Here is a 15172-nt window from a genome sequence, read left to right on the forward strand (position 1 = left end):
ATTATATCTGCACCGGAAAGATGTTTCAATGTTGTATTGTGTTTCTCAGGACACTAATGGAGATCTGACAGGAGAAACCAATGAGATTGATGTTGAGGTAAAGGAGATTATCATCCTGCCTGATGAGATTGATTATGTTGAGGTAAAGGAGATGATCATCCTGCCTAATGAGATTGATTATGTTGAGGTAAAGGAGATGATCATCCTGCCTAATGAGATTGATTATGAGGAGGTAGAGGAGATGATCATCCTGCCTGATGAGGAAAGGTTCCAAGTGAAGCAAGAGAAGAAGGAAGAAATGAAGGTAAAGGAGAAGGAGGAACAGGAGAATGAGACAGAGGAGCGGAAGAAATGCCGCAAGACCCTCGAGAAGAAGTGAGATTTAAGTAGACAGAAGATAATTATATAGTGGAGGGAGGGAAAAGCTAGCAGACAGACGGGACACATAAAAGGAGGTAGTAAAGGATGGTGTGACCACAGGAAATTGGTGGCATGGGAGGACAGGCTTGAGTTAATGGTTGGAGCAGAATCAGTGGAATGGTATCAAATAAATAAAACACAAGGTTTCCATGTTTTTGATGCCATTCCATTTACTCCGTTCCAGACATTATTATGAACCGTCCTCCCTTCAGCAACCTCCACTGGGTGTGACTCACAATGTTGAAGTGTTGTAGTAGTGTCCGTATTGTTACATTCATGTCAGTGGTTACTGTCTCCCTCACAGCTTCATCAGATGTCTGAGGAAGATGTTTTGCTGTGGAGGCTGCTCTCAGAAATGCTGCAACTGAAATCTTCATCACACTGCAACCAGAGACCCAAAAACACGCACACACACACACACAAATGTGCGCCCACAGACATACACACACACACACACACACATACACACCAGGGATTTATTTCATCCTATTTTTCAATAAACATAAAATCCCATCCTGTTGTTTGTTTTGTTCAGATTGGCAGGTCTTGTCATTTTTTTTTTTTTTTTTTTTTTGTCCAGTGTTGGTTTTGGGAAGGCTCCATAGCTAGTAGAATAGAGTGGTCCTATTCATTCATTACAACTTTATAAGATTTAGCCTCTTCACTCTGGCAGACCTGTACACATTTGTCTCCTGGAGCCAAGAGGCTTTATAAGGTTGTGCCTGAAGGGAAAGTCAAGTATGAAGAGAAAAAGCTTGCATGCAGAATTGCTCACCAAACATACTTTTTGTCTAGGGTGTGTGGATTCAACATAGCCCTCTTTAGTTGTGTGTGGATTCCAATAATTTATATATACACCCCAGGAGGTTGGTGGCACCTTCATTTGGGAGGATGGACTTGTGGTAATGGCTGGAGCTGAATGGTACCAAATGCATCAAACACATGTTTTCCATGTGCTTGACACCATTCCATTAGCGCCGTTCCAGCTATTATTATGAGCCATCCTCCCCTCAGCAGCCTCCTATGATATACATACAGTATGTTTATATACATAATTGGAGTCATTCATGCACTCTTCCTTGTGCATGAGCGCCTCCCTGTGGACACTCGCGAGGCCCCATGTGCAGATGTTATAGCGTTACACGACCAGCGTGGGGCGGTAGACCTCGATGCCCAACATTGCTAAACCAGTCGCACTCGTACACATAAAGGACTAGGAAATACACAACATTTCAAACAAGGGGAGGCGACAAATAAGGAAAACAAAGGAGCCTCTAATTCAACGGGACGAACCGGTACATAGTCGTTAGCGTTTCAGACATCCGTGGAGAGTGATAAGATCGAGTTTGTAAGGTTTGATATTGTATTTGTCATTTGGATGACACAATTAGCTGGCCTGCCTGCATTGGCCAATGATGTTCGCTAACGCCAGGCAGTTATCTATCGACGTTAGCCAGCTAGCGGAGGCCTATCAAAGCTTTTCACGTTATTTGTTAGCTGCTACACGAGACGTTCAAGACCTTGAACTTAAAAAATAGCAAGCACATTTTGTGATCTTCCTAACTATCTTCAACTACAGTAGTTAGTACAGTAACTAGCTAGCCGGCGCTGTTATAGCCAGCTAACGTTAGCTAGCCAACTAACTAGATTTCTGGTTAACGTTAGCTAGTCAGACAGCATTACCGTTGTGGTAGTTAAGTTAGCAAGCGAGCTAACTAGTAATATTTAAAGGCCTGTTGTGTATTTAGGCCTCCCGTATGGACCACAATATGAGACGTCAGTTGGCAGGATTGCACGACTTTGTGGACACTACCTAGCAGTTTACAATTAGCCAACACGAAATAGTGTGCGCAGACGCTGGCGGACATCTGCACCACACACCCTATTTTGAGGCTCCATGGCATGGATAACGAGGGCGGTTCCTGTTTTAGCGCTTGCTGATATTAGCTAAGCTACGTTAGCAATGAGCGAGTGATGCAAGAATGTTTTGGTAGTTCATAGTTCGCAACTGCACACGTTGTCTTCCAACTTGCTAGCTACACTACTCTTCTTTCCAATGTCTATCTCCAATGCTAGCCCGTACTACTAGTTAAATTAGGGACCAATACCAGTCTAGTAGGCTACCATTATCGCACGAGTTGAACGTACTATTAACGTTACCAAAATCATCATGGAAATGCACCATAATTGTTTCCAAAGACACTGCTTGCTAGTTGGCTATGTATGCAATCTGCACAGATACAATTGTGAATTCGTTATTCTCTATCTAGTACTTAACCAACAGCTTTAAACATTTTACATCTGTTTTGTCCGCTTATCTACATCATTCTAATAACTAAAGGGGGTCACGTTGGAATAGAGCGGAGTTGGTCAAATTCGGATCTGGGGCCTCCCCTTCATCCACGTTTTGGTTTCTGACCTAACACTACACAGCTGATTAAAATAACCAACCCATCAAGTTTTGATTATCTGAATCCACTGTGTAGTGTTAGGGCAAAACCCAAAACGTTTGGGAAACCCTGGAGTAGAGGAGTGCTGCCTACATTAATTAACTTAAGCCTGCGAGTGAAATATGGATTGACCACTTGGTGAAGTCGAAAGGTGCCCAGAGATTCAGTTCAAACCAGGGGTGGGTGTCTGTGTTTCTATTTTAATCTGTTAACATGGGACACATCAGATATGACCAGGCTAGGTCTTGCTTTAGTGCTGGTTGGTTATATTCTTGGCTCCAGTGCTGGGTTCTAATTCTAAATGTAGATGCCAAGACAGGTCAGAGACTGAGCAAGACTGTGCCAGAGTTTGGGTTCACAGGTCAGGGGAAGATCACATCTGGAAACAGATTGCCAAAGTAGACTGACTGACTGGTCTGGTACATCACCCTGTGTCTCATTCATTATCCACTACATTCTGGGAGTAACTTCACTGGTCTTGGCTGTACACATAACAGTGCTATTGGAATCCATGTTGGGTTTTGATAGCTGAGGAATGCTCAACTCTTCTCTTTTATATCGAGGAGAAGTTGATTATTGATAACAGGTTGTGTGATTTGACTGCAACAACATTGAGTTGCCATCAATCAATATTTTTATCGACTACAACCACCTACTTTCCAGATTTGTGTTGCTCAACTCCGTGTGAAAGCGCTTGTGCCAACTGAATCTGTTTTACGTAGTACATCAAGGCTGTTGCGTCTCCAGTTAAGCAACAACGAGGAGAAAGTAGGTTGTATTCAATGAAAGTATGAATTTCAGTATTCCCTGTGAAAGAACCACAGTTAGTTACAAACTTAGGTAAATGTAAAAATCTAAATTCTTAAAAACGCCTACAAGTATCGACTGAGGGGACTCAATGGTGTTGCTATCAAATCACGCAACCTGTTATTAATAACTCAACTCCATAATATAAGGGACTTGAGTGTTCCTCAGCTATTTTGGACTAGCTGCATTGTCATGGATGTTCTAAAATGGGGGACATTTTAAGTAAGTCTCCTTTCTGCACCCTTTACATACAAACTGCACCCATCCCTCTGTGGTGTGAGTTCAACCCTGCCTAATTCAACGAATGTAGCACCACTGATGTCAGATTGACACCTTGAACAGCGGTGATACAGCATAGTACCGGGGAAGCAGGTAGCCTAGTGGTTAGAGAGTTGGACCAGTAACCCAAATCCCAGAGCTGACATGGTAAAAATCTGTCTTTCTGCCCCTGAACAAGGCAGTTAACCCACTGTTCCTAGGCCATCATTGAAATAAGAATTTGTTCTTAACTGACTTGCCTAGTTAAATTTGGGAATTCGAGGGCCGCCAGTTGCCCATCCCTTGCCCTAGATAAAAGCTCAGTGAGAGAAGGTCTAACGTGTCCCACTGAGGGGCTCATGTATTCCCCCGGCTCTCACTGCTCTAGATACGGTTATAAGCACCTTACAGTTTGTCTGGGGAGGGGTGTGAGAGGATATTTATTTTATTTTTTTTGTGTTTTTTATTTCACCTTTATTTAACCAGGTAGGCTAGTTGAGAACAAGTTCTCATTTACAACTGCGACCTGGCCAAGATAAAGCATAGCAGTGTGAGCAGACAACACAGAGTTACACATGGAATAAACAAATTAACAAGTCAATAACACAGTAGAAAACAAAGGGGAGTCTATATACAATGTACAATGTGCAAAAGGCATGAGGAGGTAGACGAATAGTTACAATTTTGCAGATTAACACTGGAGTGATATATGATCAGATGGTCATGTACAGGTAGAGATATTGGTGTGCAAAAGAGCAGAAAAGTAAATAAATAAAAACAGTATGGGGATGAGGTAGGTGAAAATGGGTGGGCTATTTACCAATAGACTATGTACAGCTGCAGCGATCGGTTAGCTGCTCAGATAGCTGATGTTTGAAGTTGGTGAGGGAGATAAAAGTCTCCAACTTCAGCGATTTTTGCACGTTCCAGTCACAGGCAGCAGAGTACACGAAAGGCGTCAAATGAGGTGTTGGCTTTAGGGATGATCAGTGAGATACACCTGCTGGAGCGCGTGCTACGGATGGGTGTTGCCATCTGACCAGTGAACTGAGATAAGGCCAGCTTTACCTAGCATGGACTTTTGACCTGGAGCCAGTGGGTCTAGAATATTAAAGCCAGCCGACTAGAGCACAAGTCGCAGTGGTGGGTGGTATAAGGTGCTTTAGTGACAAAACGGATGGCACTGTGATATACTGCATCCAGTTTGCTGAGTAGAGTGTTGGAAGCAATTTTGTAGATGACATGCGAAGTCGAGGATTGGTAGGATAGTCAGTTTTACTAGGGTAAGCTTGGCGGCGTGAGTGAAGGAGGCTTTGTTGCGGAATAGAAAGCCGACTCTTGATTTGATTTTTGATTGGAGGTGTTTGATATGAGTCTGGAAGGAGAGTTTGCAGTCTAGCCAGACACCTAGGTACTTATAGATGTCCACATATTCAAGGTCGGAACCATCCAGGGTGGTGATGCTAGTCGGGCATGCGGGTGCAGGCAGCGATCGGTTGAAAAGCATGCATTTGGTTTTACTAGCGTTTAAGAGCAGTTGGAGGCCACGGAAGGAGTGTTGTATGGCATTGAAGCTTGTTTGGAGGTTAGATAGCACAGTGTCCAATGACGGGCCGAAAGTATATAGAATGGTGTCGTCTGCGTAGAGGTGGATCAGGGAATCGCCCGCAGCAAGAGCAACATCATTGATATACACAGAGAAAAGAGTGAACCCTGTGGCACCCCCATAGAGACTGCCAGAGGACCGGACAGCATGCCCTCCGATTTGACACACTGAACTCTGTCTGCAAAGTAATTGGTGAACCAGGCAAGGCAGTCATCCGAAAAACCGAGGATACTGAGTCTGCCGATGAGAATATGGTGATTGACAGAGTCGAAAGCCTTGGCAAGGTCGATGAAGACGGCTGCACAGTACTGTCTTTTATCGATGGCGGTTATGATATCGTTTAGTACCTTGAGTGTTGCTGAGGTGCACCCGTGACCGGCTCGGAAGCCAGATTGCACAGCGGAGAAGGTACGGTGGGATTCGAGATGGTCAGTGACCTGTTTGTTGACTTGGCTTTGAAGACCTTAGATAGGCAGGGCAGGATGGATATAGGTCTGTAACAGTTTGGGTCCAGGGTGTCTCCCCTTTGAAGAGGGGGATGACTGCGGCAGCTTTCCAATCCTTGGGGATCTCAGACGATATGAAAGAGAGGTTGAACAGGCTGGTAATAGGGGTTGCGACAATGGCGGCGGATAGTTTCAGAAATAGGGGGTCCAGATTGTCAAGCCCAGCTGATTTTACGGGTCCAGGTTTTGCAGCTCTTTCAGAACATCTGCAATCTGGATTTGGGTAAAGGAGAACTTGGAGAGGCTTGGGCGAGGAGCTGCCGGGGGAGGAGCTGTTGGCCGAGGTTGGAGTAGCCAGGCGGAAGGCATGGCCAGCCGTTGAGAAATGCTTATTGAAGTTTTCGATAATCATGGATTTATCGGTGGTGACCGTGTTACCTAGCCTCAGTGCAGTGGGCAGCTGGGAGGAGGTGCTCTTGTTCTCCATGGACTTCACAGTGTCCCAGAACTTTTTGGAGTTGGAGCTACAGGATGCAAACTTCTGCCTGAAGAAGCTGGCCTTAGCTTTCCTGACTGACTGCGTGTATTGGCGGACTTCCCTGAACAGTTGCATATCACGGGGACTATTCGATGCTATTGCAGTCCGCCACAGGATGTTTTTGTGCTGGTCGAGGGCAGTCAGGTCTGGGGTGAACCAAGGACTGTATCTGTTCTTAGTTCTGCATTTTGTGGTGGGTGGATATGTGGTGGGTTTGTGTTGTTTACACTAGTGGGGAGAGGCTGGAAAGGGGGAGAAGTACCGGTAAATGGAGGTTTCTGTGACCTTAACAACACTAGAAGGGGTCATGTAGAGGCCCCTTTGGAGTAGGGTAGGGCAGTGGACGTTCTACCTCTGTAATCATTGACTACCACTGACCAATCAGTCATGTCTCCATGTCACCTCCTCTTATGATGCAACTGGTCAGTAAACCAATCAATTTGATCCATAGTTAAAGTAAACACAACTCCTGCAGTTAGCCTGCCCTTTCAACAACCTCATGCACAATTAGAGTAATGCTTAATATCAAATCTCAGTATGAGGGTGAGGATCAACATTTTGCTTCCACCTCTTTTAACTGTTTCCTGTCTTCAGATCAATCTGTTTAGCCTGCCCCTCTACATCCTGTTGTTTCTTAGCACTATGAATCTTGGTGTCAGTATGACTTATGAATTGTGAGTCAGTAGGTTATGAATTGTGAGTTAGTAGAATCATACTGATACAAAGATACATGATGAATAGTGAGTCACATTGTTAGTGCCTTTACTGATTTGGCTCCTCCTCACTGAGCTCTCTGAGTCTGTACTGATGCAGTTTGAACAACTGTCACAGTTTGGTTTAGTCTTTCTCTGCAGAGCCCTTTCTTTCTCTCTTTCTCATTTATCATCTCCAGTTTATATTTTCTCTCTTTCCTGTGGATAGGTAGGACTGTGCACTCGCTGCTTGGTCAACCACGGTAACCACCACCACCATGCCGTTCCCCTTTGGCAAGTCCCACAAGTCGCCGGCGGACATCGTCAAGAACCTGAAGGACAACATGACGGTGTTGGAGAAACACGACATCTCTGACAAGAAGGCTGAGAAGGTAAAGACATACAGACAGTACCTCCTAGTTACACCTCTCTCCCACTACTCTTAACTTGATTAGTGACCTCAGAAATTCTATGGAAGCGATGGAGTGGGGAATTTCAAAACCCTCCCTCTAAGAGTTTGAATTGACTACAGTGTAAATAAATGAATAGGCAGGCCTCTCCAACTCTGTTCCTGGAGAGCTACCCTTCTGTAGTTTTTCATTCATGAACCTACAGGACGGTTGCTCTCTGGGAACAGGGTTGGAGTGTGAACCTACCGGACGGTCAGTGTATGATGGGATAATCTCAGTACAACATGGGATGGTGCGTGTTAGGGGTTAGCCAGGTCAGAGGAAACAGTATGGTGACTGATGGAGAGCTAGCTTATATAATGTAGAGAGCTCATTTCATCTGTGTCTGGCTCTGTGTGTGTCCAGGCCACGGAGGAGGTGTCTAAGAGCCTCGTGGCGATGAAGGAGATTCTGTACGGCACCAATGAGAAGGAGCCCCAGACAGAGGCGGTGGCCCAGCTGGCCCAGGAGCTTTACAACAGCGGCCTGCTCAGCACCCTCGTAGCTGACCTGCAGCTCATCGACTTTGAGGTGAAACACTTTTACACTGTGTTTGTTTGTCTTTGGGACAGATGCAGGGATATGAGAGATTTCTTTTGAGATGCTGACTAGAAAGGTGAGTCTCCTTTGGGAGGAGTGATATAGATGAGAGAGACCGATTTGTGTCGCTGTACAGAAAGAGTCGAGACTGACTGTGTTCAGTCTCTTCTACTGGCACATGGACATGCTTTCACAGGGACATGTTTTTTTTCCCTCACTGCAATGTGTGTGTGTGTGTGTGTGTGTGTAGACTTCACTGAGTCAGTGTGGTGTGATTCTCCTCTTCCTCTTTGACACGCTCAACCTCCACATCCTTCAGTTGGTCTGGGTCATTCTCACCCATCAGAAGAGACATCTGTCTTAGCTATTCCTGCTATAGGGAGGCTGAAATTGATAATGGGTGCAAAAACAACGCAATGATACTAATATGAAATGTTACGATTCACCAATGGTGCTAATACGTGAATGTTTTTATCACCATAACATGTATAAGAACATTGAATTCAGAATTTAGGTTCAGAAAAACTTTATGGTTGACCCTTTGTGATTTTGAACACTTTTCTGACATTGCTTCATGTCATTTCTGTACAACATCAGGGTAAGAAGGATGTGGCTCAGATCTTCAACAACATCTTGAGGCGTCAGATCGGGACGCGGACGCCCACGGTGGAGTACCTCTGTACTCAGCAGAACATCCTCTTCATGCTGCTCAAAGGGTGAGGCCTGGGGTGCCCAAACTCACACTACAACCTGTCATTTACCATGTTGGGGTGTCATGTTTTTGTGTTGGTTACCACATTGTCTCAATACAAAATAATGAAATGCATCGAAATAGAAAGATAGCTATTGCAGAAGTTGACAGAAAGCAGATATTGATAGTAATAACTGGAGACTTAACAATGTCCTATATCAGGGATCATCAACTAGATTCAGCCATGGGCAGATTTCTTTATTTTTTATTGAGTGGATGGTCGGGGGCCAGAACATAATTACAAATCATTTGTAGACTGCAAATTTACTGAAAGAAACCCAAACAGATGTGTGTGACTAATACACAATCATTTCAAACCTTGCTTACATTTGTATACGATGTGTCTCTATTATGTGTGGGAATACTTGAACAGATTTCTTATAGTAAAATCACTTGGAACTGATTTTCTGGTGTTTTTACAGTCAGAATGGATCATTATTTTTTAAAGTACCGGACACTCCTGAACTATCTTGTGCTTAGCTGTTTTTAAAAAGCTTAGCCTGTATTCTCTTCTCTTTCTCCATTTGATAGGCTATATGAATGACTGTTGGAAATGCTTCATAGTTTTATGTATGGCTTTCTCCTGATCAAACAATGAATGTAAAGGAGTTCCATTTCAAAGTCATTTTTCTCGCCTAAAAACACAAGTTAGCCAGAGGACTAATAATGAGGGAGAACAAAGCATATCAATATCCTATAGAAACATCTAATGACCAGTTTAAGCTTATTAAGAAAGAAATGATCAGTGCAGACCATGAATATCCCTCCAAGCGAGGTTTAAACGCTTTACGACAATTTAAAGTTAGGAACATCAGCTTATTTCCCAAATATTCTAGCCTACCAAGGAGTTGTCCTAAAGTTGTGGTGTTTATAAATAACACAAATGAAAGTCTATAGCCTAAGACTAGGCATAGGCTATTTTCAATCACCGCTTTATGATAGATAGAAGAAACAACCTTTATTTTCCTATTTTATGAGGCAATTATTATCCAGTTGTGAAGACGGTAGACTGTTTCTATCCAGCCCATGATGTAGTCCTATAACCTACACTACATGACCAAAGTATGTGGACACCTGCTCGTTGAACATCTCATTCCAAAATCATGGGCATTAATATGGAGTTGGTCCCCCTTTGCTGCTATAACAGTATCCACTCTTCTGGGAAGGCTTTCCACTAGATGTTGGAACATTGCTGCAGGGACTTACTTCCATTCAGCTACAAGAGTATTAGTGAGGCCGAGCACTGATGTTGGGCGTTAGGCCTGGCTCAAAGGCGGCGTTCCAATTCATCCCAAAGGTGTTCGATGGGGTTGAGGTCAGGGCTCTGCAGGCCAATCAAGTTCTCCCACACTAACCTCAACAAACCATTTCTGTATGGATGTCGTGTTGTACACGGGGGCATTGTCACAGTGAAACAGGAAAGGGCCTTCTCCAAACTGTTACCACAAAGTTGTAAGCACAGAATCATCTAGAATGTCTTTGTATGTTGTAGCATTAAGATTTCCCTTCACTGGAACTAAGGGGCCTAGCCCGAACCATGAAAAACAGCCCCAGACCTTTATTCCTCTTCCACCAAACTTTACAGTTGGCACTATGCATTGGGGCAGGTGTTTCCACTGCTCCAGCGTCCAATGGCGCCAAGCTTTACACCACTCCAGCCGATGCTTGGAATTGCGCTTGGTGATCTTAGGCTTGTGTGCTGCTGCTTGGCCATGGAAACCCATTTCATGAAGCTCCCGACGAACAGTTCTTGTGCTGACGTTGCTTCCAGAGGCAGTTTGGAACTCTGTAGTGAGTGTTGCGCTTCAGCACTCAGCGGTCTTGTTCTGTGTGGCCTACCACTTTACAACTGAGCTGTTGTTGCTACTAGACATTTCCACTTCACAATAACAGCACTTGTGCCCCAGTTGACCGGGACAGCTCCTGCAGGGCAGAAATTTGACGAACTGACTTGTTCGGAAGGTGGCATCCTATGATGGTGCCATGTTGAAAGTCACTGAGCTCTTCAGTATGGGCCACTCTACTGCCAGTGTTTGTCTATGAAGATTGCATGGCTGTGTGCTCAATATTTATATACCTGTTGGGGGGGTGGCCAATAGGGGGCGATAGCATTGTATGTCAATGTTTTATCGGTACATAATTACATTAGGACTAAGGTTGACATCGCCCAACCCTACTTGCGTCGTAATAACGGGATACCTCCTTCCTATTCAAATGTCCACCTGGTAGGTACGAGTCTCCAGAGATCGCTTTGAACTGTGGCATCATGCTGAGGGAGTGTATCAGGCACGAGCCGCTGGCCAAGATCACTCTGGGGGCCGAGCAGTTCTACGACTTCTTCAGATACGTGGAGATGTCCACGTTCGACATCGCTTCAGACGCATTCGCCACTTTTAAAGTGAGTTTTCCAAAATGACTGCCGTTTTTCTCAGAACTGTAATATCTCAGACCCCCTAGTATCTCAGACCCCCTAGTATCTCAGACCCCCTAGTATCTCAGACCCCCTAGGACCGTGGGTTTCTTGGGACCTAGATAGAGGGCCTGCATTTTTAGCTCATTGGTTAAAATACCTGTATATTTTCCTCTTCCAGGACTTGCTAACGAGACACAAGATTCTGAGTGCAGAGTTCCTGGAGCAGCATTACGACAGGGTAAGTCCTCCACATCGTGCTGAAATGTAACCCGGCGAGGACACATCTCCATGACGTGTTTCTTTGAATTCTCCTTCTTCTGAATAGCAACCTGTCCTGGTTAACGGAGCTTTTTAAGACTGAGGTCACGACAGGATAAGCTGAGTTTATTTGTGCTAAACCCCAGCCTGACAACGGAGTATTTCAGAGACATCTGAGATCCATGAAAAGTATACCAGGGAATATGGAAATTACCTTGGCAGCACAGTACTCAGTACCTAACAACAAAAAAAACAGGCATTCGACACTGTGGCTGTTTTGAATACAAGGCAGCTCCCTGTCTATCGGTGTGAGAATATCACTAGTTGGCTTGTCACCGAGTTTGCAAACAAGCAGATGCACTCTGAAATAGCGCTTGACATTCACTATGATTCTTTCTCCTCCCCTCCCTCCAGTTCTTCAGTGAATATGAGAAGTTACTCCACTCTGAGAACTACGTGACTAAAAGGCAATCCCTCAAGGTAAGAACGTTGGTCCTGTTGTCATAAAAAGCTGTCAATTGTATTTGTATGTATACCTGTTTTTGAGGGCTAAGTATAGATGGTCTCTTACATGGTGTTTGGTTACTGAATATCACCAAGCTGACCGATGTCGCATCAGTCTGTGGATGTAGTAGGTTTTCGATACATTTCATCTGCCTGGTAACGTCCTCTTATTTTTGCCAATGCATAGCAGTATCTTCACTTTGCCTTGTGTAAACCCAACTGTTTATATAGTTTTAGCTGAATCTTGTTTCAAACCTGGCATTTAAATTAATTATTACTTTATCACCTACCACAGACTAATTGCAATTATTACTTAATGTTTTTTGTCACACTGAAACAATCTAGTTGCTGGGAGAGCTACTTCTCGATCGACACAATTTCACCATCATGACGAAATACATCAGCAAGCCAGAGAACCTCAAGCTAATGATGAACCTTCTTCGAGACAAAAGCCGCAACATCCAGTTTGAGGCCTTCCATGTCTTCAAGGTAAAATAAAAAAACGAGAGACTAGCATAAGGCTATAGCAGGCGGTGCAATTTGATGAGTTTAGTTATATTGTAAGAATAATTTGTCCTCTTCCTTCTCCTGTAGGTGTTTGTGGCCAACCCCAACAAGACACAGCCCATCTTGGACATTCTTCTGAAGAACCAGACCAAACTCATCGAGTTCCTCTCCAAGTTCCAGAACGACAGGACGGAGGACGAACAGTTCAACGATGAAAAGACGTACCTGGTCAAACAGATCAGAGATCTGAAGAGGCCGTCCCCCCAGGAGGCCTGAGCGAGGGGCTTAAGGGGTCCAGACAACATCTGGATAACGGACTCATCAGCAGCCGCTGCTGTTCTGGTTTTTCCACCATTTTGAGGAAGAAAAAAAATAACGCGCCCACATCAGGTCATCAAGAAGTCTCCCGCTCATTCTGCTGTTCAACGCAACGGACATTAGATTTATTTTTATTTTTTTCGATTTTTATTTCCAGTATCTCCTTTTAAAAAGATGAACATAATAGATGCTGCTTGTTTCTTCCACATTAAGACATGTGGAAGGGTAACATCAACAACACAACAAAGGTCATTCAAACATAGTAACAATGAAATCTACATTTGAGTGCTATGCAGACTTCTGACACACACGTAGTGCTATAATATCAACATAAACCTTGAGATGAAAAGGTACTAGCAAAGTGAGCATGGTTGCTGTACTTGGCTAAACGCTGGCCCTGTCTACTTAGTGTCACAGTCTGCAAAAAGCACGTACCAGCTACAACTCTTATCTATGCTTTCATCGTATACAGCAGCAACAGTGATACATTTTGAAATGGGCTCTCCAGTGGCCTCATACCAAACCATGCAGCTATTGGTGTGTTGTGAAACAGCACAAAGCGAATGATATGGGTAAAATGCTAGATATTATTTCGGTACAGGCCTGACTTGTTCTGGGACAGGGTGAACATGTACATATGACTTTTATTTTTGCTTTGTAGATTTTGTTGAAACATTGACAAATGAATATATATATTTTACCTTAAATCAAGTTTTTTGGTAATTCTAATCAAATTCATTTTTAAGAGAATCTGTCTTTTTTTTTGTTGCTTTTCATTTTACTGCTGAATTTAAATGGTGGCTGGTTTTTCTTTGTACATAATGTCCAGCCAGGGCCAGCTCTTACATTGTTAACCTAGAGGACATTACTAATAATTAGTACAGCTGGGGAATGTAATGGTATTAGCCCAGATCTCTTAATCCTCTTTTCTTTCCGTCTGTATTTCAGTAACTCGGACGACTAAAATGTGCTGGGGTGCCAGGACAGTGGGGTGGAGGGGAGGCCAGGACGGAATGGGATGGGGCAAGGTGATAACTAAAACATCAAGCCCGTGTGTTTGTGCTGAGCAGCCAGCCAATGGTCACCTTCCCCTGCTCAGACGTTGCATGTATCAACCAATGGTTGCATGCCGTGTCATCCACTGAGAGATTGCTATAACATATGTGGTTAGCTGATACGTAAAATATATCCTATACAAGCATTGTAAGTTCGAACTGGCAGGTGTCAGCGATGCCTGGGTAGAGGAACACGCCCTCCATCACCCAACTGGAATCTGATCGGGGGATTTCAGAGAATCACATCATTCTCTCCCCCCACTCATCCACTCTGGTTTATTATGATATTCACTGCTTTCTGGTGGTGTTGCACCATATCTAGTGAGCTTCAGGAGTTGACCATTACTTGGCACATTCAGATGTTTCCCCTTTACCACCCAGTTTGAGCCTTTTTCATTGGGCTTGAAATTCCAGTACCATTCCAGAGCATTAAGTATGTTCTTTGGAGATTGTTTAAATGTTTACTTTACACTGACTGTGCTAATCTGCCATTTGAAACACCGTATTTATTTGAGGGATGGAGTTGATTGGATGATATGAACATATTGCATATATACCACTCAAAAGACATGTTTACTTGCAGTGAAGGATATGGTCAGAGAGTGATGTTGAGCCAAGTGGTTTTGACTGAAAGCTCAAGATATCCCAATAGATGGCAGATCAACCATTTCATTGTGCAAACCAACAGAGACCAGTATTCCTCAATGCATACTTAAATTGCATGTTCCTCTACTGGCTGCATGGTACTCTCTACAAGCAATGTTGTACTGGAATTTTCTTCCAAAAATAACAAATGAACATTTGAGATCGCTTGAAATTATTTGGCTATGTCTAACCTTTGACCCCAGTCCCAGCACATTGAGTGTGTGGGTGCTTTCAGTAGTGTCAAAGGCTTTGGCCTTACCAGCTAAACATAAATAAATGAAAAACATTTGGAATAAATTTAACCTTTGCTCAGTGTTAATTGTTTCTCATTGTCCTTTCCTGTATCCGTCTGCTGAATGTATGGAAGAGTAAAATCTTATTTTTTTTAATCCAGCACACAAGCACTCAATTTACGGTATATACCCTATCCTGGATGTTGACGACGTGTGCGTTATTTAGCCATGGATACTTGGCTATTGTAGCCTTTTCTTTTTATAAACAGAATGTGCTAATGA

The 15172-nt window shown here is 43.7% G+C and overlaps 1 protein-coding gene across 4 annotated transcripts; it reads left to right on the forward strand.

Moving 5' to 3' along the window:
• Positions 1 to 1585: 1585 nt before the first annotated feature.
• LOC112267267 (calcium-binding protein 39) lies at positions 1586 to 14959 on the forward strand. Of its 4 annotated transcripts, none has more exons than XM_024445519.2 (9): positions 1586 to 1715; positions 7447 to 7609; positions 8033 to 8197; positions 8804 to 8922; positions 11187 to 11355; positions 11549 to 11608; positions 12043 to 12108; positions 12478 to 12621; positions 12727 to 14959. In XM_024445519.2, exons 2-9 carry the CDS (start codon positions 7496 to 7498, stop codon positions 12913 to 12915), a joined length of 1026 nt encoding a protein of 341 aa, XP_024301287.1. In that variant the 5' UTR covers positions 1586 to 1715; positions 7447 to 7495; the 3' UTR covers positions 12916 to 14959. The 4 variants fall into 4 exon arrangements, with proteins under 4 accessions (XP_024301287.1, XP_024301285.1, XP_024301286.1 ...); XM_024445517.2 differs by having other exon boundaries at positions 1588 to 1773; XM_024445518.2 differs by having other exon boundaries at positions 1588 to 1768.
• Positions 14960 to 15172: the final 213 nt, after the last annotated feature.

This window comes from Oncorhynchus tshawytscha, linkage group LG14, assembly GCF_018296145.1.
Source record: "Oncorhynchus tshawytscha isolate Ot180627B linkage group LG14, Otsh_v2.0, whole genome shotgun sequence".
Taxonomy (NCBI): Eukaryota; Metazoa; Chordata; class Actinopteri; order Salmoniformes; family Salmonidae; genus Oncorhynchus; species Oncorhynchus tshawytscha.

Bases quoted from the DNA above. Each gene is read 5' to 3' on its own strand.
- LOC112267267 (XM_024445519.2), top strand. From the start codon at position 7,496: ATGCCGTTCCCCTTTGGCAAGTCCCACAAGTCGCCGGCGGACATCGTC. The intron at 7,610-8,032 runs GTAAAGACATAC...GTGTGTGTCCAG, and splicing joins CTGACAAGAAGGCTGAGAAG to GCCACGGAGGAGGTGTCTAA. The intron at 8,198-8,803 runs GTGAAACACTTT...GTACAACATCAG, and splicing joins TGCAGCTCATCGACTTTGAG to GGTAAGAAGGATGTGGCTCA.